This window comes from Eubalaena glacialis, chromosome 3 (genome assembly GCF_028564815.1).
Source record: "Eubalaena glacialis isolate mEubGla1 chromosome 3, mEubGla1.1.hap2.+ XY, whole genome shotgun sequence".
Lineage (NCBI taxonomy): Eukaryota > Metazoa > Chordata > Mammalia > Artiodactyla > Balaenidae > Eubalaena > Eubalaena glacialis.
The window spans coordinates 57254447-57276136 of record NC_083718.1 but is presented as its reverse complement, the minus strand read 5'-3'; the positions used below and the strand labels follow the sequence as shown (position 1 = coordinate 57276136).

General features: G+C 41.0%; 1 protein-coding gene across 1 annotated transcript in view; it reads left to right on the top strand.

The window, feature by feature from the left end:
* PAPPA2 (pappalysin 2) overlaps positions 1-21690 on the top strand; it is a 319782-nt gene that overhangs the window by 41993 nt on the left and 256099 nt on the right. Inside the window, exon 2 of the mRNA XM_061183079.1 lies at positions 10755-11826. Within this exon, the coding sequence (XP_061039062.1) occupies positions 10755-11826 (1072 nt within the window). The remainder of the gene's footprint in view (positions 1-10754; positions 11827-21690) is intronic.

Here is a 21690-nt window from a genome sequence, read left to right as displayed (position 1 = left end):
TGCGGGCTCCATAGTTGTGGCTCATGGGCTCTAGAGCGCAGGCTCAGTAGTTGTGATGCACGGGCTTAGTTGCTCCGCGGCACGTGGGATCTTCCCAGACCAGGGCTCGAACCTGGGTCCCCTGCATTGGCAGGTGGATTCTTAACCACTGCGCCACCAGGAAAGCCCTTGATTTGTTTTTAAAATATAGAATAACAGCAGCTCTCAACATGGTTTCACAAGAATCTGTATTTGTGAAAGTTCCACTTGTGATTCTGATCCACGGCTAGTGTTGATGACATTGGTTTCTTAGTTCGTTTGGTTTGCTATAACAAATATACAACAGACTGGGTGTCTTAAATAGAAGAAATTTATTTCTCACTGTTCTGGAGGCTAGGAAAGATAAAGGCACCAGCAGATCTGGTGTCCGGTGAGAACCCTTTTCTTGGTTGGCAGATGGCTGTCTGTCTTCTTGTATTCTCACATGGTGGGGAGCAGAGAGAGAAGCTAGCTTTCTTCTTAAAAGGACACTAATCCCATCATGAGGGCACCACCTGCATGACCTAATCACCTCCTAAAGGCCCTATCTCCAAATATCTTCACATTAGAGAGCAGGGTTCCTACAAATGAATTTTGGGAGGACATAAATGTTCAGTCCACAGTAATTGGGTTGGAAAATTCTATTTGTTAAATATGTTTTTTTGTTTTCCTTCTCTGGAATGAGTGCAGGGCAGTGCTTCAACAATTATTTACTCTCTCCCTATAGATGAAGTATGAGCAGTGGTAATACAGCAAATAGAATGCAGTTATCTTGGTACCTAGTGAGGTTTCACATATGCTGCTGTGACATCTTATTAAATTAGAGAGTAAAGAATCATTATTTTCATAATCATTCAAAAAGTAATACTTCTATATACTTTCTACAACTCCCAACTAAAATTGACTATTTTAATGCTCTTGGCCAATAAATCCTTTCTAATATAATTACTAAAATTTAGATTAATCAGAACTAGACTAGTATGATAAGAAAATTCCATCTTCTGTGTAGTGTCTCAAGAAGTTAGAAATAACATTTTAGACACACTATAATTTTAATAGCTTCCTATGAGCTAAATAAGTAGAAACAATTATTTTGTTGCTACTAGAAGTTCTAAGGACAATAAGTTAATGTGTTCAAAATTGCAGTTAGATGCTGGCAGGTAACAAGCTAATTATCTAGTAATTTATATGTCAAGCCTAATAATTTATACCACAACTCATATACACCTGTATATGCGACGAATATGAAATAGCCTCCTCCTCAATTCTTCCTCTTAAAAACCAGCTGATATTTACTAGTTGAGAGGTTAGTAACTCCATGGTTCTGATATTAAATATTGCAGCACATTTGTTCATAGGTTAGTGGATGGACATAATTAAGGCTAAATGTACTTATGAAAATAAGTTAACCAAGGAGAAACTATGAAGCAGGAAATTTATTACTGATCTCACTAGGTTTGTCTACTTTTTTGAAAATCTACCCAGTACAAGAATTTGTAAAGCAGTAATTGTTACATTCCTTTACCATACAGACCTCAATGTAAAAATAAACAAAGAACCCCAAACAATACTAGAACATCACCATTGTATTATACCTAGTCATCACCAGTACCTGGAAGTCTAATTGTTAGAATTGCTAGATTGGGGATGAGTTGCTTTTGTTAAAAAGAACATTTTATTTTTTAAATCACAAGTTATTGATTTATGTTAGAGACAGAAGAGAAGATAATCTATCATTTATGAAAAACATAGCTACTTTTAAGACACTTGCCTGCAACTAGAATGGGAGGACTCATGGCTTTAAAATCCAAACTGTCCATAGAGTGGTACTGTTTGAGTGGATTATATAGGAGCTCAGGTGAATAAGTAAAACTGTTGACTGGGGGAGGCTGGGGAAGAATAACTCTTGGTGTTAGCCTCAGGTATCTATCTAAAGGCCAGCCAACTTTTCTAACATTCATTCATTAGTTAAAGCAGTATTTACTAAGCATTTCCTGTGTGAATGTACTGCCTCTATGTAAATTACAATTGAAGTCTGCTCTTGAGACCCTGCCTATATAGTATAAGAGGGACCGGGAGGATGGTGGGTTCGTAACTGCAGATGGGTTGCTGGGAACATTCAAGGCCTCCAAATTGCCTTCAGTCTTCCTATTTCATCTGTGGTCCTGTTACATCTGACTACTTCTTCCTGCTGCCAACTTGTTAGTGATATAGTTATCTACAGGAATTCCTTCCTTTGTTTATGGGACTTAATAGTCCTGGGCCTACTATGAGCAAGGGGGTAAGTAAGGTAGCATGTGGTGAGGAGCTTCGTTTACCTGGGAAAGTTCCACTTCTGTACTCTGGTGGGCGTTATTGGTTATAAAACAATCATTCTTATAATTTTTTTTTTTTTTTTTTTTTTATGCAAATGTTAGAACATGTGATAGATTTTATTTTATTTTATTTTATTTTTTATTTTTTTTTTAAACATCTTTATTGAAGTATAATTGCTTTACAATGGTGTGCTAGCTTCTGCTTTACAACAAAGTGAATCAGTTACACATATACATATGTTGCCATATCTCTTCCCTCTTGCATCTCCCTCCCTCCCACCCTCCCTATCCCACCCCTCTAGGTGGTCACAAAGCACCGAGCTGATCTCCCTGTGCTATGCGGCTGCTTCCCACTAGTTATCTATTTTACATTTGGTAGTGTATATATGTCCATGACACTCTCTCACCCTGTCACATCTCACCCCTCCCCCTCCCCATATCCTCAAGTCCATTCTCTAGTAGGTCTGTGTCTTTATTCCCATCTTGCCACTAGGTTCTTCATGACCTCTTTTTTTTTTTTTTTTTCCTTAGATTCCATATATATGTGTTAGCATACTGTATTTGTTTTTCTCTTTCTGACTTACTTCACTCTGTATGACAGACTCTAACTCCATCCACCTCATTACAAACACCTCCATTTCATTTCTTTTTATGGCTGAGTAATATTCCATTGTATATATGTGCCACATCTTCTTTATCCATTCATCCGATGATGGACACCTAGGTTGCTTCCATGTCCTGGCTATTGTAAACAGAGCTGCAATGAATATTTTGGTACATGACTCTTTCTGAATTATGGTTTTCTCAGGGTATATGCCCAGTATTGGGATTACTGGGTCATATGGTAGTTCTATTTTTAGTTTTTTAAGGAACCTCCATACTGTTCTCCATAGTGGCTGTATCAATTTACATTCCCACCAACAGTGCAAGAGTGTTCCCTTTTCTCCACACCCTCTCCAGCATTTATTGTTTCTAGATTTTTTGATGATGGCCATTCTGACCGGTGTGAGATGATACCTCATTGTAGTTTTGATTTGCATTTCTCTAATGATTAATGATGTTGAGCATTCTTTCATGTGTCTGTTGGCAATCTGTATCTCTTCTTTGGAGAAATGTCTATTTAGGTCTTCTGCCCATTTTTGGATTGGGTTGTTTGTTTTTTTGTTATTGAGCTGCATGAGCTGCTTGTAAATCTTGGAGATTAATCCTTTGTCCGTTGCTTCATTTGCAAATATTTTCTCCCATTCTGAGGGTTGTCTTTTGGTCTTGTTTATGGTTTCCTTTGCTGTGCAAAAGCTTTTAAGTTTCATTAGGTCCCATTTGTTTATTTGTGTTTTTATTTCCATTTCTCTAGGAGCTGGGTCAAAAAGGATCTTGCTGTGACTTATGTCATACAGTGTTCTGCCTATGTTTTCCTCTAAGAGTTTGATAGTGTCTGGCCTTACACTTAGGTCTTTAATCCATTTTGAGTTTATTTTTGTGTATGGTGTTAGGGAGTGTTCTAATTTCATACTTTTACATGTACCTGTCCAATTTTCCCAGCACCACTTATTGAAGAGGCTGTCTTTTCTCCACTGTATATGCTTGCCTCCTTTATCAAAGATAAGGTGACCATATGTGCGTGGGCTTATCTCTGGGCTTTCTATCCTGTTCCATTGATCTATATTTCTGTTTTTGTGCCAGTACCAAACTGTCTTGATTACTGTAGCTTTGTAATATAGTCTGAAGTCAGGGAGCCTGATTCCTCCAGCTCCATTTTTCGTTCTCAAGATTGCTTTGGCTATTCGGGGTCTTTTGTGTTTCCATACAAATTGTGAAATTTTTTGTTCTAGTTCTGTGAAAAATGCCAGTGGTAGTTTGATAGGGATTGCATTGAATCTGTAGATTGCTTTGGGTAGCAGAGTCATTTTCACAATGTTGATTCTTCCAATCCAAGAACATGGTATATCTCTCCACCTATTTGTATCATCTTTAATTTCTTTCATCAGTGTCCTATAATTTTCTGCATACAGGTCTTTTGTCTCCTTAGGTAGGTTTATTCCTAGGTATTTTATTCTTTTTGTTGCAATGGTAAACGGGAGTGTTTTCTTAATTTCACTTTCAGATTTTTCATCATTAGTATACAGGAATGCAAGAGATTTCTGTGCATTAATTTTGTATCCTGCTACTTTACCAAATTCATTGATTAGCTCTAGTAGTTTTCTGGTAGCATCTTTTGGATTCTCTATGTATAGTATCATGTCATCTGCAAACAGTGACAGCTTTACTTCTTCTTTTCCGATTTGGATTCCTTTTATTTCTTTTTCGTCTCTGATTGCTGTGGCTAACACTTCCAAAACTATGTTGAATAATAGTGGTGAGAGTGGGCAACCTTGTCTTGTTCCTGATCTTAGTGGAAATGGTTTCAGTTTTTCACCATTGAGGACAATGTTGGCTGTGGGTTTGTCATATACGGCCTTTATTATGTTGAGGAAAGTTCCCTCTATGCCTACTTTCTGCAGGACTTTTATCATAAATGGGTGTTGAATTTTGTCGAAAGCTTTCTCTGCATCTATTGAGATGATCATATGGTTTTTCTCCTTCAATTTGTTAATATGATGTATCACGTTGATTGATTTGCGTATATTGAAGAATCCTTGCATTCCTGGAATAAACCCCACTTGATCATGGTGTATGATCCTTTTAATGTGCTGTTGGATTCTGTTTGCTAGTATTTTGTTGAGGATTTTTGCATCTATGTTCATCAGTGATATTGGCCTGTAGTTTTCTTTCTTTGTGACATCTTTGCCTGGTTTTGGTGTCAGGGTGATGGTGGCCTCGTAGAATGAGTTGGGGAGTGTTCCTCCCTCTGCAATATTTTGGAAGAGTTTGAGAAGGATAGGTGTTAGCTCTTCTCTAAATGTTTGATAGAATTCGCCTGTGAAGCCATCTGGTCCTGGGCTTTTGTGTGTTGGAAGATTTTTAATCACAGTTTCAATTTCAGTGCTTGTGATTGGTCTGTTCATATTTTCTATTTCTTCCTGGTTCAGTCTCGGCAGGTTGTGCATTTCTAAGAATCTGTCCATTTCTTCCAGGTTGTCCATTTTATTAGCATAGAGTTGCTTGTAGTAATCTCTTATGATCGTTTGTATTTCTGCAGTGTCAGTGGTTACTTCTCCTTTTTCATTTCTAATTCTATTAATTTGAGTCTTCTCCTTTTTTCTCTTGATGAGTCTGGCTAATGGTTTATCAATTTTGTTTATCTTCTCAAAGAACCAGCTTTTAGTTTCATTGATTTTTGCTATTGTTTCCTTCATTTCTTTTTCATTTATTTCTGATCTGATCTTTATGATTTCTTTCCTTCTGCTAGCTTTGGGGTTTTTTTGTTCTTCTTTCTCTAATTGCTTTAGGTGCAAGGTTAGGTTGTTTATTCGAGATGTTTCCTGTTTCTTGATGTAGGCTTGTATTGCTATAAACTTCCCTCTTAGAACTGCTTTTGCTGCATCCCATAGGTTTTGGATCGTCGTGTCTCCATTGTCATTTGTTTCTAGGTATTTTTTGATTTCCCCTTTGATTTCTTCAGTGATCACTTCGTTATTAAGTAGTGTATTGTGTAGCCTCCATGTGTTTGTATTTTTTACAGATCTTTTCCTGTAATTGATATCTAGTCTCATAGCGTTGTGGTCGGAAAAGATACTTGATATGATTTCAATTTTTTTAAATTTACCAAGGCTTGATTTGTGACCCAAGATATGATCTATCCTGGAGAATGTTCCATGAGCACTTGAGAAAAATGTGTATTCTGTTGTTTTTGGGTGGAATGTCCTATAAATATCAATTAAGTCCATCTTGTTTAATGTATCATTTAAAGCTTGTGTTTCCTTATTTATTTTCATTTTGGATGATCTGTCCATTGGTGAAAGTGGGGTGTTAAAGTCCCCTACTATGATTGTGTTACTGTCGATTTCCCCTTTCATGGCTGTTAGTATTTGCCTTATGTATTGAGGTGCTCCTATGTTGGGTTCATAAATATTTACAATTGTTATACCTTCCTCTTGGATCGATCCCTTGATCATTATATAGTGTCCTTCTTTGTCTCTTGTAATAGTCTTTATTTTAAAGTCTCTTTTGTCTGATATGAGAATTGCTACTCCAGCTTTCTTTTGATTTCCATTTGCATGGAATATCTTTTTCCATCCCCTCACTTTCAGTCTGTATGTGTCTCCAGGTCTGAAGTGGGTCTCTTGTAGACAGCATATATATGGGTCTTGTTTTTGTATCCATTCAGCCAGTCTGTGTCTTTTGGTGGGAGCATTTAATCCATTTACATTTAAGGTAATTATCGATATGTATGTTCCTATTCCCATTTTCTTAAATGTTTTGGGTTTGTTATTGTAGGTGTTTTCCTTCTCTTGTGTTTCTTGCCTAGAGAAGTTCCTTTAGCATTTGTTGTAAAGCTGGTTTGGTGGTGCTGAACTCTCTCAGCTTTTGCTTGTCTGTAAAGGTTTTAATTTCTCCATCAAATCTGAATGAGATCCTTGCTGGGTAGAGTAATCTTGGTTGTAGGTTTTTCTCCTTCATCACTTTAAGTATATCCTGCCACTCCCTTCTGGCTTGCAGCGTTTCTGCTGAAAGATCAGCTGTTAACCTTATGGGGATGCCCTTGTGTGTTATCTGTTGTTTTTCCCTTGCTGCTTTTAATATGTTTTCTTTATATTTAATTTTTGATAGTTTGATTAATATGTGTCTTGGTGTGTTTCTCCTTGGATTTATCCTGTATGGGACTCTCTGTGCTTCCAGGACTTGATTAACTATTTCCTTTCCCATATTAGGGAAGTTTTCAACTATAATCTCTTCAAATATTTTCTCAGTCCCTTTCTTTTTCTCTTCTTCTTCTGGGACCCCTATAATTCGAATGTTGGTGCGTTTAATGTTGTCCCAGAGGTCTCTGAGACTGTCCTCAGTTCTTTTCATTCTTTTTTCTTTATTCTGCTCTGCAGTAGTTATTTCCACCATTTTATCTTCCAGGTCACTTATCCGTTCTTCTGCCTCAGTTATTCTGCTATTGATCCCATCTAGAGTATTTTTAATTTTATTTATTGTGCTTGTCATCGTTTCTTGGTTCCTCTTTAGTTCTTCTACGTCCTTGTTAAATGTTTCTTGCATTTTGTCTATTCTATTTCCAAGACTTTGGATCATCCTTACTATCATTATTCTGAATTCTTTTTCAGGTAGACTACCTATTTCCTCTTCATTTGTTAGGTCTGGTGTGTTTTGACCCTGCTCCTTCATCTGCTGTGTGTTTTTCTGTCTTCTCATTTTGCTTATCTTACTGTGTTTGGGGTCTCCTTTTCACAGGCTGCAGGTTCGTAGTTCCCGTTGTTTTTGGTATCTGTCCCCAGTGGCTAAGGTTGGTTCAGTGGGTTGTGTAGGTTTCCTGGTGGAGGGAACTAGTGCCTGTGTTCTGGTGGATGAGGCTGGATGTTGTCTTTCTGGTGGGTTCGTCCACGTGTGGTGGTGTGTTTTGGGGTGTCTGTGGCCTTATTATGATTTTAGGCAGCCTCTCTGTTAATGGATGGGGCTGTGTTCCTCTCTTGCTAGTTGTTTGGCATAGGATGTCCAGCACTGTAGCTTGCTGGTCGTTGAGTGAAGCTGGGTCTTGATGTTGAGATGGAGATCTGTGAGAGATTTTCGCCGTTTGGTATTACGTGGAGCTGGGAGGTCTCTTGTGGACCAGTGTCCTGAAGTTGGCTCTCCCACCTCAGAGGCACAGCCCTGATGCCTGGCTGGAGCACCAAGAGCCTTTCATCCACACGGCTCAGAATAAAAGGGAGAAAAAATGGAAAGAAAGAAAAAAAGAGGATAAAATAAAATAAAATAAAGCAATTATAATAAAAAATAAGAAAAAAAATTATTAAGAGTAAATTTATTAAGAAAAAAAATTTTTTTTTAATTTTTAAAAATAGATTTATTAATTTTTTATACTAAAAATAAGAAAAAAATTATTTAGAAAAAATTTATTAAGAAAAAAATTTTTTAATTTTTTTAAAATAAAAAATATGAAAAAACTTATTAAAAATTTTTTTAAAAATAGAAAATAAGGAAAAAATTATTAAGAAAACATTTATTAGGGAAAAAAAAAATTTTAAGCCAAAAAAAAAAAAAAAAAAAAAAAAAAACGGACGGACCTAACCCTAGGACTAACGGTGAGAGCAAAGCTATACAGACAAAATCTCACCCAGAAGCATACACATCTACACTCACAAAAAAAAGGAAAAGGGGAAAAGTTAATATATCCTGCTCCCAAAGTCCATCTCCTAAATTTGGGATGATTCGTTGTCTATTCAGGTATTCAACAGATGCAGGCACATCAAGTTGTTTGTGGAGCTTTAATCCGCTGCTTCTGAGGCTGCTGGGAGAGATTTCCCTTTCTCTTCTTTGTTCGTACAGCTCCCGGGGTTCAGCTTTGGATTTGGACCCACCTCTGCATGTAGGTCCCCTGAGGGCGTCTGTTCCCCGCCCAGACAGAACGGGGTTAAAGGAGCAGCTGATTCGGGGGCTCTGGCTCAGTCAGGCCGGGGGGAGGGAGCGGTACGGAGGAGGCGGGGCGAGCCTGCGGCGGCAGCAGCCGGCGTGACGTTGCAGCAGCCTGAGGCGCGCCGTGCGCTCTCCCGGGGAAGTTGTCCCTGGATCACGGGGCGCTGGCTGTGGCGGGCTGCACAGGCTCCCGGGAGGGGCGGTGTGGAGGATGACCTGTGCTCGCCCACAGGCTGTTTGGTGGCGGCAGCAGCAGCCTTAGCGTCTCATGCCCGTCTCTGGGGTCCGCGCTGATAGCCGCGGCTCGCGCCCGTCTCTGGAGTTCGTTTAAGTGGCGCTCTGAATCCCCTCTCCTTGCACGCCGCGAAACAAAGAGGCAAGAAAAAGTCTCCTGCCTCTTCGGCAGCTGCAGACTTTTTCTCGTGCACCCTCCTGGCTAGTTGTGGTGCGCTAGACCCTTCAGGCTGTGTTCACGCAGCCAACCCCAGTCCTCTCCCTGGGATCTGACCGAAGCCCGCGCCTCAGCTCCCAGCCCCTGCCCGCCCCGGCGGGGGAGCAGACAAGCCTCTCGGGCTGGTGAGTGCTGCTCGGCGCCGAGCCTCTGTGCGGGAATCTCTCCGTTTTTCCCTCTGCGTCCCTGTTGCTGTGGGATCCGCGCTGATAACCGCGGCTCGCGCCCGTCTCTGGAGCTCGTTTAGGCGGCGCTCTGAATCCCCTCTCCTTGCGCGCCGCGAAACAAAGAGGCAAGAAAAATTCTCTTGCCTCTTTGGCAGCTGCAGTCTTTTTCCCGGACTCCCTCCCGGCTAGCACCGAAGCCCGAGCCCCAGCTCCCAGCCCCCGCCCGCCCCGGCGGCTGAGCAGACAAGCCTCTCGGGCTGGTGAGTGCTGGTCGGCACCGCTCCTCTGTGCGGGAATCTCCGCTTTGCCCTCTGCACCACTGTGGCTGCGCTCTCCTCCGTGGCTCCGAAGCTTCCCCCCTCTGCTACCCGCAGTCTCTGCCCACGAAGGGGCTTCCTAGTGTGTGGAAACCTTTCCTCCTTCACAGCTCCCTCCCACTGGTGCAGGTCCCGTCCCTATTCTTTTGTCTCTGTTATTTCTTTTTTCTTTTGCCCTACCCAAGTACGTGGGGATTTTCTTGCCTTTTGGGGGGTCTGACGTCTTCTGCCAGCGTTCAATGGGTGTTCTGTAGGAGCAGTTCCACGTGTAGATGTATTTCTCATGTATCTGTGGGGAGGAAGGTGATCTCCGCGTCTTACTCTTCCGCCATCTTGCCCCTCCCTCCATTCTTATAATTTGACTGGGTTTTTTTAGTCTAGGACCGTGGGGCAATGTCATTTTGCTTACTCTGGGGAACAACTGTTCACTATGGATGGGTATCCTTGCCCTTGGGCACTAGAGGGAATAACATGTCTGGGACGTTACAGTCTTCTCCTTATTTTCCCCACAAGAATCATCATTTCAATATTCAATAGAGAAAAATGACCTTTTGAAGGGGTAGGACATTACTATCTTTTGTAAAAACCGTGAAGGCCCTCATGACTTCTGAGGAAGTGGAAAGAGTGGGAAGTCATGGACACAGTCACCCTGAGGAACGTTTGTGACAGAGTGGTGAGGATGGTTTTCACTTGCATTAGACATCCCCTTACAACTTCCATTTTGGTTATTTAAAAACACCAGAATGCTTTAAATTGGATGGAATCTCAAATTAAGTTCCTTTTGGGGAAAGATGTTGCCAGAACAGCCTGATATGGGGTACTGGACAGGCATCTTAGGTGAAGAATCTGTATCACTTATTTTTTTCCCATTAAAAACCTACATTCTTGCTATTTATATGGGTTTTCTTCTCCCTTTCTCCATCCCCTTTGTATCTGGTATTTCTCCCCTCGACTCTTCCTTCTTTCCCAGGTGTGTTTGATAACTGCTCCCACACTATCAGTGACAAGGGCTGGGCCCTGGGGATCCGCTCAGGGAAGGATGTGGGAAGGCGAGATGCTCGCTTCTTCTTCTCTCTTCGCACCGACCGCGTGAAGAAAGCCACCATTATGATGGGTCACGGTCGCTATCAACCAGGCAAGTGGACGCACGTGGCAGCCACTTATGACGGACAGCGCATGGCCCTGTATGTCGATGGCACTCAGGTGGCTAGTAGTCCAGATCAGTCTGGTCCCCTGAACAGTCCCTTCATGGCATCTTGTCGCTGTTTGTTCCTGGGTGGGGATAGCTCCGAGGACGGGCACTATTTCCGTGGACACCTGGGCACACTGGTCTTCTGGTCGACGGCCCTCCCACAAAGCCACCTCCAGCACAGTCCTCAGCGGCCAAGCGAGGTGGAGGATTTGACCACCCTGCTACTGACAGCCAGTTTTGAGCCCCTGGAAGAACAGTGGGCCCCCTTTAGAGATGGGAAGTACCCGCGGCTTGAGGTTCTCCAGGGCTTTGAGCCAGAGCCTGAGATTCTGTCACCTTTGCAGCCCCCGCTCTGTGGGCAAACAGCTTGTGACAATGTGGAACTGATTTCCCAGTACAGCTGGCACTGGCCCCTTCGGGGAGAGAAGGTGATCCGCTACCAGGTAGTAAACATCTGTGACAATGAGGGCCTGAACCCCACCGTGAGTGAGGAGCAGATCAGTCGGCAGCATGAAGTGCTCAGTGAAGCCTTCAGCCGCTACAACATCAGCTGGCAGCTGAACGTCCACCAGGTCCGCAACTCCACCCTGCGCCACCGTGTTGTGCTCGTGAACTGTGAGCCCAGCAAGATTGGCAATGACCACTGTGACCCTGAGTGTGAGCACCCGCTCACAGGCTACGACGGGGGCGACTGCCGCCTGCAGGGCCGGTGCTACTCCTGGAATCGCAGGGATGGGATCTGCCACGTGGAGTGCAACAATATGCTGAACGACTTTGACGATGGTGACTGCTGTGACCCGGAGGGGGCTGACGTGCACAAGACCTGCTTCGACCCTGACTCACCTAGGAGGTAAGGGACTGGGGCTTGGGGTATCCTGCTTGTAGGGTACATTCCTAACATCGTTTTATCCTTTTGGCTTCTGGAGACAAAAGAGTGTTCACACAGCCCCCAAATAAAACATTCATCTACTCCACCAGATATTATTGAGCTTTCATGAAGTACCAGGTGTTGTGTTGGGTGATGAGGAACACAGATGATTAAGACGAGACACAGCCCTCACAACTCACTTTCTATGGAGCAGACAACTGTGTACATGGTGTGAAATGCACACGCACCAGGTGCTTAAGATACAGGAAAGCTGAACAACTTCGTCTATCAGAGGAAGCCAGGGCATCTTCACAGAGAGCAAACAAGGTATATGTCGATAGAAACCAATCAGCACCAATTATATGTGAGCATTCCTTTTATAGTCTTAGGTTTCCAGCAAAGTAACACGAATTCATGAAGAGGCCCATGTGTGAAGCAGTTTGAGCAGTTCAGCAGCTTTATGAACATAAAACATTCTACATCTAACCACAAGTCTCCTTTAGATGACTGGAGGCTTCCTCTTTTGCCCCATTAAATTCCATTCTCCACACAGCATCTGGAAAGATCCTATGTAAATGGTAAATTAGATCCTGTCACTCCCCTTCTTAGTTTTTTCCCCACTGTTCTTAGAATAAAATCCAAGCTCCCCTCCTGTCTCCTGGATCACAACCTGACCCCTGCCTTCCTCTCTAACTTCCTCCCCTGCTCTCCCCACCCACACTGCACAGCCTCACTGACTGTTCTGTTCCACTGAACAGATCAAACTTGTTCCTGCCCCAGGGCTTTGCACTAGCTGTTTCATCTTCTTGGAATCCTCTTTTCCTTGGTCTTCCCTTGGTGAGTTTTCTCTTGTCATTCCAAAATCTACTTAAATGTCACCTCCTGGAGAGGCCTTTCCTGATCTCCCAATTTAAGTTGACTAGTCAATCGCTATTATGTCAACTAATTTAAATTCTCTCTATAACACATCACTTCTGATGTTTTTCTTGTGTATTTGTTTATTTGTCTTTCCCTGGCTTGGAATATCAGCTCTATGTGACCAGGACCCTTGTTACATTCCCAGTGCCTAGAACAGCAGCTGAGACATAGTTGTTTATTTCATGTTTATTTTAACGAATAAATGGATCTGATGTGTCATCTGTTGTGAGACAGAAGCCAACAGGAGGATTTCCATTTGATGGTTGATGCAGGAGTTGGGGAATGTTAGAGGGAGGTAAGAAAGGAGAAAGGTGGGTGGTAAACTTAGTAATTTGTGTATGTGGGCAAGGGTTCCCCATTTATAACTGGTACCTTTGTACGAATTATAAAAAGGCCCACACCTGAGGTAGGGTGTAGTGTTGGTGGGAGGCGGGAGGACTAGAGCTCAGCTTCCACCCAATACCTGAATGGCTGCCTTTGTGTTTTTTGGCCATGATTTGTGTGGTGATTCATGGTCTTGTGTGTGGACAGTCCTCTTGGTGTCCCTGTGCATGGGCAGTTAGCACCAATGAATAGGTTCACCTGTAGCTCAGATGTCTGACATCAAGGATCGAGTGTAAGATTTGCAATCAGGGGACAGAGTTGAGTTCCAGAGTCCTTGCTACTTAACCAGCTATGTAAGTTGAACAAGTCACTTTTGTAAACCCAGATGTCTTGTCTGTAAAATGAGGGTGATTGCAGTAATACTTTGCATTACCTATATCTTTGGGTTATTTTTGTGAAGCAAATGAAATAAGGTACAGGAAAGTGCTTGGTAACTCTAAAGTTTTCAAAGTACAGAAACAGTTCTAAACTAACGTTAGTTATTATCATTATTAGAACTGACAGATGGGAAGCCTTTGTTTACATAATAATACCCAGGGAACTGATCACATTACCAGAAATATTTGCATAAGAAAGATTCTGTTTGGGTTTGGTTTTTAGATTTTGATAACCTTAAGCAGAAGCTAAACCTCACTAACAACGTTTGCCAACTCTTAGGATCTCCAGAGAACTCTCCAGGGAAATCTGGCTTGTTCTCATTTGTCTACTAGCTCATTACAACAACCCACCGCCTTGACTGAGAGAGCTGTTTTTCAAGGTACCCAGGCATCACTCTCCTTAGAGTGGCCCCTTGTGTCTCTAAATACTTCCTGCCACTGCCCTTATCCGGGTGTTTATAACTTATTCCCCTTACCACTTCAGAGTTGCCATGGTAACTTATCCTTTTCTATCTGTAGACCCAGACACTTTCTTACCCCTACATGCAAAACTCGCTTTGTGGAATAAAAGGAACTAGTCATACTTTTTTTGATAGTTAAAAACATTTAAATAAAAAATAAACGCTCCTGGTTAAAATATCAAATTGTACCAAAAGACAATTTTACCAAATTGTACCAAAAGGAAGAATGACAATCCCCTGCCTAACTCTTCCTCATCCTTCTCCACTCTCTAGCCTTTCTCCCATATTTAATTATTTTACTTGCCGCTTTTGGTAATAACCTCCATATACATATATCCAAATATTATATTTATATTACTTGATTCATCAATTTTATTTTATTTTTTTAAATTATTATTATTTTTGGGGGGGCTGCGCTGTTTGGCTTGGGGGATCTTAGTTCCCTGACCAGGGATCAAACCCGCATCCTCAGCAGTGAAAGTGTGGAGTCCTAACCACTGAACCACCAGTGGTTAGGACTGATTCATCAATTTTAAACATTATGCATAACTTGCTCTTATTACAAAGATGAGACTTTTACTTTGTTTCCTCCCTCTCCTCTGCATTTTTCTAATATAGTAATTTTACTATTTTTGATTGAGTCAGTTATATATATTTACAACATTATGACTATAGAATATTTTTCTTTTGGTTGCAGAACAAAGTTTTATTCTATTACTATATTTCCTTTCTGGCATAGCTCCCCCACTCTCCCATACACACACACCCTCCCCCTTGAGTCTGTATTTCCTCCCTCCCTCCCTTCTTTTATCTTCCTTCCTTCTTTTTTGATATCTTCAATCATTTTCAAATGCTTTATCATATTAGCTAATCTATAGAATGTGTCTTTTTTTTTTTTTTTTTTTAACACTCCTCTGGAGCTCTCCCTTCAAGTTTATTCCATTTTTTCTCTCCTCTTCTGACTTGACCAGTTATCTTTAGTTCTGCTGCACAGTTGTCATCCTGGAACTTCACTGCTTTTTTGAGGGGGGATTGGAGTCACTATGTCCTGAATTTTATGAATATCTCTTAATTTACAACCTCATTTTACTGGAAAACATCCTTAAGTAACTTTCTAGGAAAAGATGTTTTAGGTAACTTTTTCAGAAAAGCATTTCTCAAAATGTTTTTATTTTGCCTTTACCCCAAACTGATAGTTTGTCCTGGTGTAAAATTTTGGGTTGGAAAACATTTTCTCTTAAATTTTTGAAGAGATTCATTAGTTGCCTCTAGCTTCTATTCTTATAACTATGTGTTTTAGAGGTGAATTTTTTTCCTATTAAAAATCGTTTTTGAATTTTAACCTTGTTACTTTAGGGATTTTATGATAATTTTTTTTTTAAGTGTTGGCCTTTTATTCTTCTTTTGTTGATATTCAGTGATCCTTTCAATTTGGACACATGCCCCTTACCTCTGGCAAATTTTCTGAAATTATTACTTTGATATTTCTTAATTCTTTGATTTCTTTTTCCTCTCTGAAATGCCTGAGGATTTATTTCCTGAATTTATTCTCTGTCTTTTTTCTCACTTATATTCTATCTCTTTGTTATTTTGTTCTATATTTTGGAGATTTCCTTGAGTTTATCTTCCAACTCTTCTACTGAATTTTTTTAAATTTTAGCAATCATACATTTAAGACTTTACTCTTTGATTTTCTGTATTAGTCTATTTTTATTTTAAGGATGCACCCTTTTTTGAGGCTAAAAATAAGATGAATTCTGAATTTTTTCCCTGTGCACTATATCTGATTCATCTATAGTCAACTTTTATTTTTCCTTTTTTTTTTTCTCTTAATTCTTATCTGTCTTTCATGCTGGTGGATTTTCTCAGATGTCTAATGCTTATTCACAATAGGAAACACACTTTTATATCTCTACTATTATGATTTAAAAAAGGATATTTATCTATGAATTTCCTCTTTTAGAGGGAGAAATCTGAAGGCAGACCATAGTGGAAAGGATAGGTTTTCTTTTTCCCAATTCCCTTATACTTATTTTGTGTACAGACCCTTTATTCATACTCCATCTTCTCTGCCTTGTATTTCTTGTGCTGAATTTTTATTATTAAAAACATTGACTGTTTTTCATAACTCTTATTGGCAAGAACCATATTTTGAAAAACAATTATTTATCAAGTTCCTGTGATGCGCCAGACAGAGTAAGCTAAGCAAAGGGACAAATATAAAGAATACATAGAGTAAGTGTTAATATCTTAGTGGAGGGATTTAGTAATTTTATCTAAATACCTGGGTTGAAATCCAGTCTGAGGCACTAAAAGCAGAACATAGAGTATAGACTGCTTTTCTCTGCCATGGCTTAGACTGTTTGAAAGGACTTTGGATTCATAGAGGTGTAGATCTCTGGATTTCTATGAGGGCCTGTGTCTTGGTAGAGTTGGTGGTTGTGTCTGAACTAAATTACCCATATCTAGCAGCCCTATTATTACAATTAAATCACAGTGTTCAAGTTCACAATTCCTTTATTTTGTGACTCTGAAAGGACCCAATTTCAACAAATTTTTCCAGACATTTTTTGAGGATCAGAGCATGCCAGGCACAGAATCCCTCTACTCAGGAGCTCACCATTTAGTAGGGGGTGGTTGGGAAGTGGGGGACACACCTACAGATAGATGACTAACATGCAAGTACAGTGATTGCTTTATGAACAATCCTTCCTGTTTCTCAAATCCTGCTCAATGTTCCCTCTTCCCCCACCCCCAGCAAGAAACCAGAAATGTAGCCCAAAGGAGTTCCTCTCCCAAAACCTCTGACAGGAGGAGAGAGCCTGAGGAATCCAACACCAAACATCTGTAACCCAGATGGGCCTATCAAAGGGAGAGTATTTATCAGACTTGGGGCTGGTCAGAAAGAGATATGAATTATAGATACATTACCCAGCCAGTTGAACAGAATTACCAAGATAGAGAAACTTGGCTTGTGGAAAGGGAAGGCTACATATGCCAGATGTCTGTTTCTACATAGTAGCTGCCCTAAGAGAGGGTCTACAATTGCTGTGGGAAAGAAGGGCTTGAAAGTCCACTTTAGCAAAATCACAAATGTCATTGGCTACTCCCTATGATGCATCCTAGGAAGCCAAGCCAAGGGAATCTCTATGCCCTAAGGGAAACTCAGCTTCCCTAACCTTTGCAGGCTTCAGCTTCCTTTTGGTCATGACTTGTTTCTGTTGTTTTTCTCTCTAAAATTATGTCTCAGAGATGAAGGGTTCTTTGCTGCTGAATCTACTTTCCATCCCTTGCTCTTTCTCTCCTTTTCACATCAGAGTTGAGCTTAGTATCCAACCAAATCTAGAGCACTGTGTTTACCTCTTTGCTTTGGTTTCTATGTGTCAGATTTCATCACTCTGTTATCATGTGGAGAAAAATCACCAAATAAAAACAAATGGCTGAGGGGAGTTCCCTGGCAGTCCAGTGGTTAGGACTCTGAGCTCTCACTGCCAAAAGCCCGGGTTCGATCCCTGGACTGGGAGCTAAGATCCCACATGCTGCTCGGTGAGCCCCTCCTGCCCCCCCACCCCCCAAAACAACAACAACAGCAAACAAATGGCTGAGAACAGTTTAAGTGAGAGTCATTAACCACCTAGTGTCACCATGCTGTGAAGCAGACAATGGGATCAAGGCGATGCCATGCATTTGTTTTCTGATGCCTGTGGTGGGCTGAAGTCTCTGTGTCTTGGTGTCTCTTCTCTGCCTCATTTCCTGAGTTTTGATGGTGGGGAGTTTGAGGGCAGAAGAACTGCTGTATATAGCAATGCTAGAGCATGGTCTACTTCCCTCTAAAAGGGACCTCAAGAGGGTGGGCTGGGAGGTACCCTGCAGAAACATGGCACAGAGTGGTGTCTGCAGTTGTACACTATAGGATATGTATCTATGGGACAGGAGGACAGTTGCCTGTGACATTCAAGGGAACAGGTGGAGAAATTGGTGCTGCACGGACCTGGATGCTCTGGATTAGCTGTACTTTGCTCACCCACCCTCTGTGGCTGTTGAGCCAAAGGAATGGTTGGGCTGGGCCCCTGCAGTGGCAGATCTGTTAAACATCAGCCAGGCTTCATTATAGGTTTCTTTTGAAGTTGGGATTCAAAGTTCCCTGCAGCCAAAAAAAACATGCATGGGGAAAATAAGTGTAAGGGGTAGAAGAAGGCAGAGAAAAAAGAAATGGAGAAGAAACTTTAAAACTGAACAGCAAGAAAACATCTAAATCCCTCCACTAAAATGCACAGGCTGTGCAAACTCTAAAGAGACAAGTCTCACCTTGTCATACTCATTTTATCTGGCAAAGGGAATAGGAGGGAAGATATAAGAGAATACCTTCTGGTAAGCTCAGAAAGTTTACTAACAAATAGAAATGTCTCTTGGTTGTTTTTCTACAGGCCAATTTCTCCATAGTTTCAATAGATACAATTCTATAGAGTAAATGAAATCCACAATTTTTCTGTTCACCTGGCTGGCTCAGTGAACTTTTCTCCCCAGGTAAGTGGGGAGAGGTTGTTTTTCTCCTTTTCATGGCTATTTTCTAGGCAAATAGGCAGACTTGTGAGAGAGCCCTGTGGTATGTCTGGGTTAAAAATATTTCCTCTTAGAAAATTTTTAGGAGAGACCCTGGTCTCCAAACACATTCAGTTGTTCAAGATACTTGGGTATTTTCCTAGGAGCTGGGGTGCTGGCTTTGGTACCCTGGCCAGATGCCAGTCTGTCTCGGAGGATTTCACTTAGGGATCTTTTCCTAGAATTTAAGCCTAGGAATCTGAAAGACAGCTGCACACTTACACATGTTTTCCTTTTTTTTCCTCTAGGAACACTGTTTACATATTACTTTAGTGACTGAATGATAGTCACAGAGAAGTAGGTTGGGGAGTGGATGGAACATGTAGTTAGTCTGGGCATCACGGGTTTTTCTGAAGATTTGTTTCATCAGAGCGTCATCCCCTGGAGGAAGATGTTGACCCATTAATTTTCTGAACCCCAGTGCATCTCTCACTTCTCACCAGGAGCTCTATCTGTGGCTGTGGACCTGATTTTCCTAGCTTGATGCTTGACTGATTCCTACTGATCCTTCAAGTTCAGTTAGAATGTCACTTCCTCTTTCCTGGGAACATTCCTTGGTCCTCAAATAGGGATTATCTATCTCATTTGTATCACTTCTCATCTCCCTACTGCCATCACTCTGCTCTGATCCCATTGTCTCTCACCTGTGTTATTACAATAGCCTCCTAACGGGTGTCCCCACTTTTGCTCTTGCACCACCCCGCAGTCTGTTTTTAACAGAGCAGCCAGAGTAACCCTATTAGAGTATACTTCAGATCAAGTCATTCCTCTGCCTGGAATTCTCCAGCAGCTTCCCGGCTCATTCAGAGTCAAAGCCAATAGTATTGCTGTAACCAACAGGGCCCTACCTAATCTGGCATCAATTATTTCTGTGGCCTCATCTCCCACCATGCTCTCCCTCGTTTACTCCATTCCAGCCACACTGGCCTTCTCATTGTCCCTTGGCTTGGCAGACATATTCCTGCTGCATAAATGTTTCAGTGGCTTTTCATTCTGCTGGAACGTTCATCCTCCAGATTCCTACATGGCTAGTGCTCCCTCTTCCTTCCAGTCTTTTTTCAGAGTCACCTTCTAGTGAAAACTTCTCTGGTGACCTCACCTAAATTCCCGACTCCTCTGACTCTTCATCGTTTCTTCTCCATTTTACTTCTCTTTTTGGAATTTGTCACTAACATGCTATGTATTTAAAATTTTTGCTTGATGTCCATATTCTCCACTAGGATGTAAGTTCCATTAGAGAGGGGGTTTTTGTATGTTTGAGTTACTATTTTACCCTAGCACTTAGAACAACAAATACTAAGAGTGTTCAATAAATAATTGTTGAATAAAGGAATGTTCTTACCCTAGTATAGTGATTGGCAAACTATGGCCTGTGGACCAAATTTACCTCACCACTTGTTTTTGTAAATTAAATTTTATTAGAATGCAGTCACATGCATTTACTTACATATTGTCTATGGCTGCTTTCATGTGGTAGAGTTGCATAGTTATAATAGAAACTGTGTGGCCCACAAAACCTAAAATATTTACTATTTGGCCCTTTACAGAAAAAGTTTGCCAACCCCTTCTTGAGTACAGATTTACCATACGATATTGTAATTACCCGTTTTTATCTGTCTCTTGTACAAGACTTTAGGCTCTTCGTTCATAGTTCTTGTAACATAGGAAGTGCTCAATTGATATTTAAAAACTGAATTAACATATATATGAATGGAAAATAAATGACATGGGGGAGACGACAGTGTTGGGCAAGGGTTTGGGAAGGGTAGAATGTGCTACTCTGTATTGAAGAAAGAAGGATATTCAGAATCTACACTCTAGTAATCCTTCCTACTGGCCCCCTTACTGTTGTAGGGTTGCTATATTCAGAACTAAGTAAAGTAACTAAAGATACCCATGAAAGTGTGAATATGTTAGCTGAGGAGGGAAAGGCTGTAAACCGTTTTACTCATTATCTCATTATTTGAGTGGCTGAGCTCCCAGATGGCTCTGAAACTATGAAACACAGAGCAAATTTTGATAATCAGAGAAATAGTCAACTACAGTAGCCGGGAAGTAAGATGAATCCTCATTAGCTGGGGAGACAGTGATTGAGAGAAAGAGCAGACCCCGCAAAGTGGGTACAGGGCCCTTCAATGAGAAGGGCCTCTTTGAGGTGATGTCACAGATTAGCCAATATTCTTACCAAACATTATAGTTAGGCTTTTGTGATTGTAAAGAACAGAAACTCACTCAAGTTAACTAAAAAAAAAAAAAAAAGATTTATTGTACAATTACATATGGGCTGGAAGTGGAGCTAGAAGGTTGCTAGGGACTAAGGCAGGTTTCACACTCATTTCTCTCAAAGGCTGCAGGGTTCTCTACATCTTAGTGCACCTGCACCATTCATATCTTGTTCCCAATTTGCTAGATTACTCATAGTTCCCATTCTCTTATAGCTTTAGTTTAAAACTAGACTCAGCTTTCTGTGGCTCCTGCTTTATCTCATTGAATCTTCTCTTAAGATTCACATCCAATTGCTAATTGCCTCAGTCTCTTGCAGAATCTTGGTTCATATTCTGGAGACAATTAATGTGAATTGGCCCAACTCATCTTTACACGTCAGGCTAGAAATCATAGGTTTCTGGCCAGCCTTGAATTTAATCAACTGTGGCCAAAAGAACAGGATGGCAGGGAGGGCTCCTCAGGGTTCCAAGGCAACATCTCTCAGCTGGTGCCAACACTCTGGGTAGAGCAAGCTGGCTTTTCATCTTTACTTCTTGGAGACTCCTGACATACATAATTTCTTAGACCTTACACCTTGGTACTCCTAGTAATGTAATTCTCACAGAATTTTAATGCCAATTTTATTCCTAGGATTTTATGATTTAGAATTCAAATCTCAATCAAATATGTCATGATAATCCAGGTAAATTACATAGTTCATAGTAAGATTTTATATATATATATACACCATATAACATATATTATATATATACATGGTACTGTGATGTCTCTATATCTATCTATCTACCATGTATCTATCTATTTTACCAATAAAACACAATAAAATAGTTTATTTAATGCTCACCATAGTTCTAAGAAGCAGATAGTTTGATTATCTC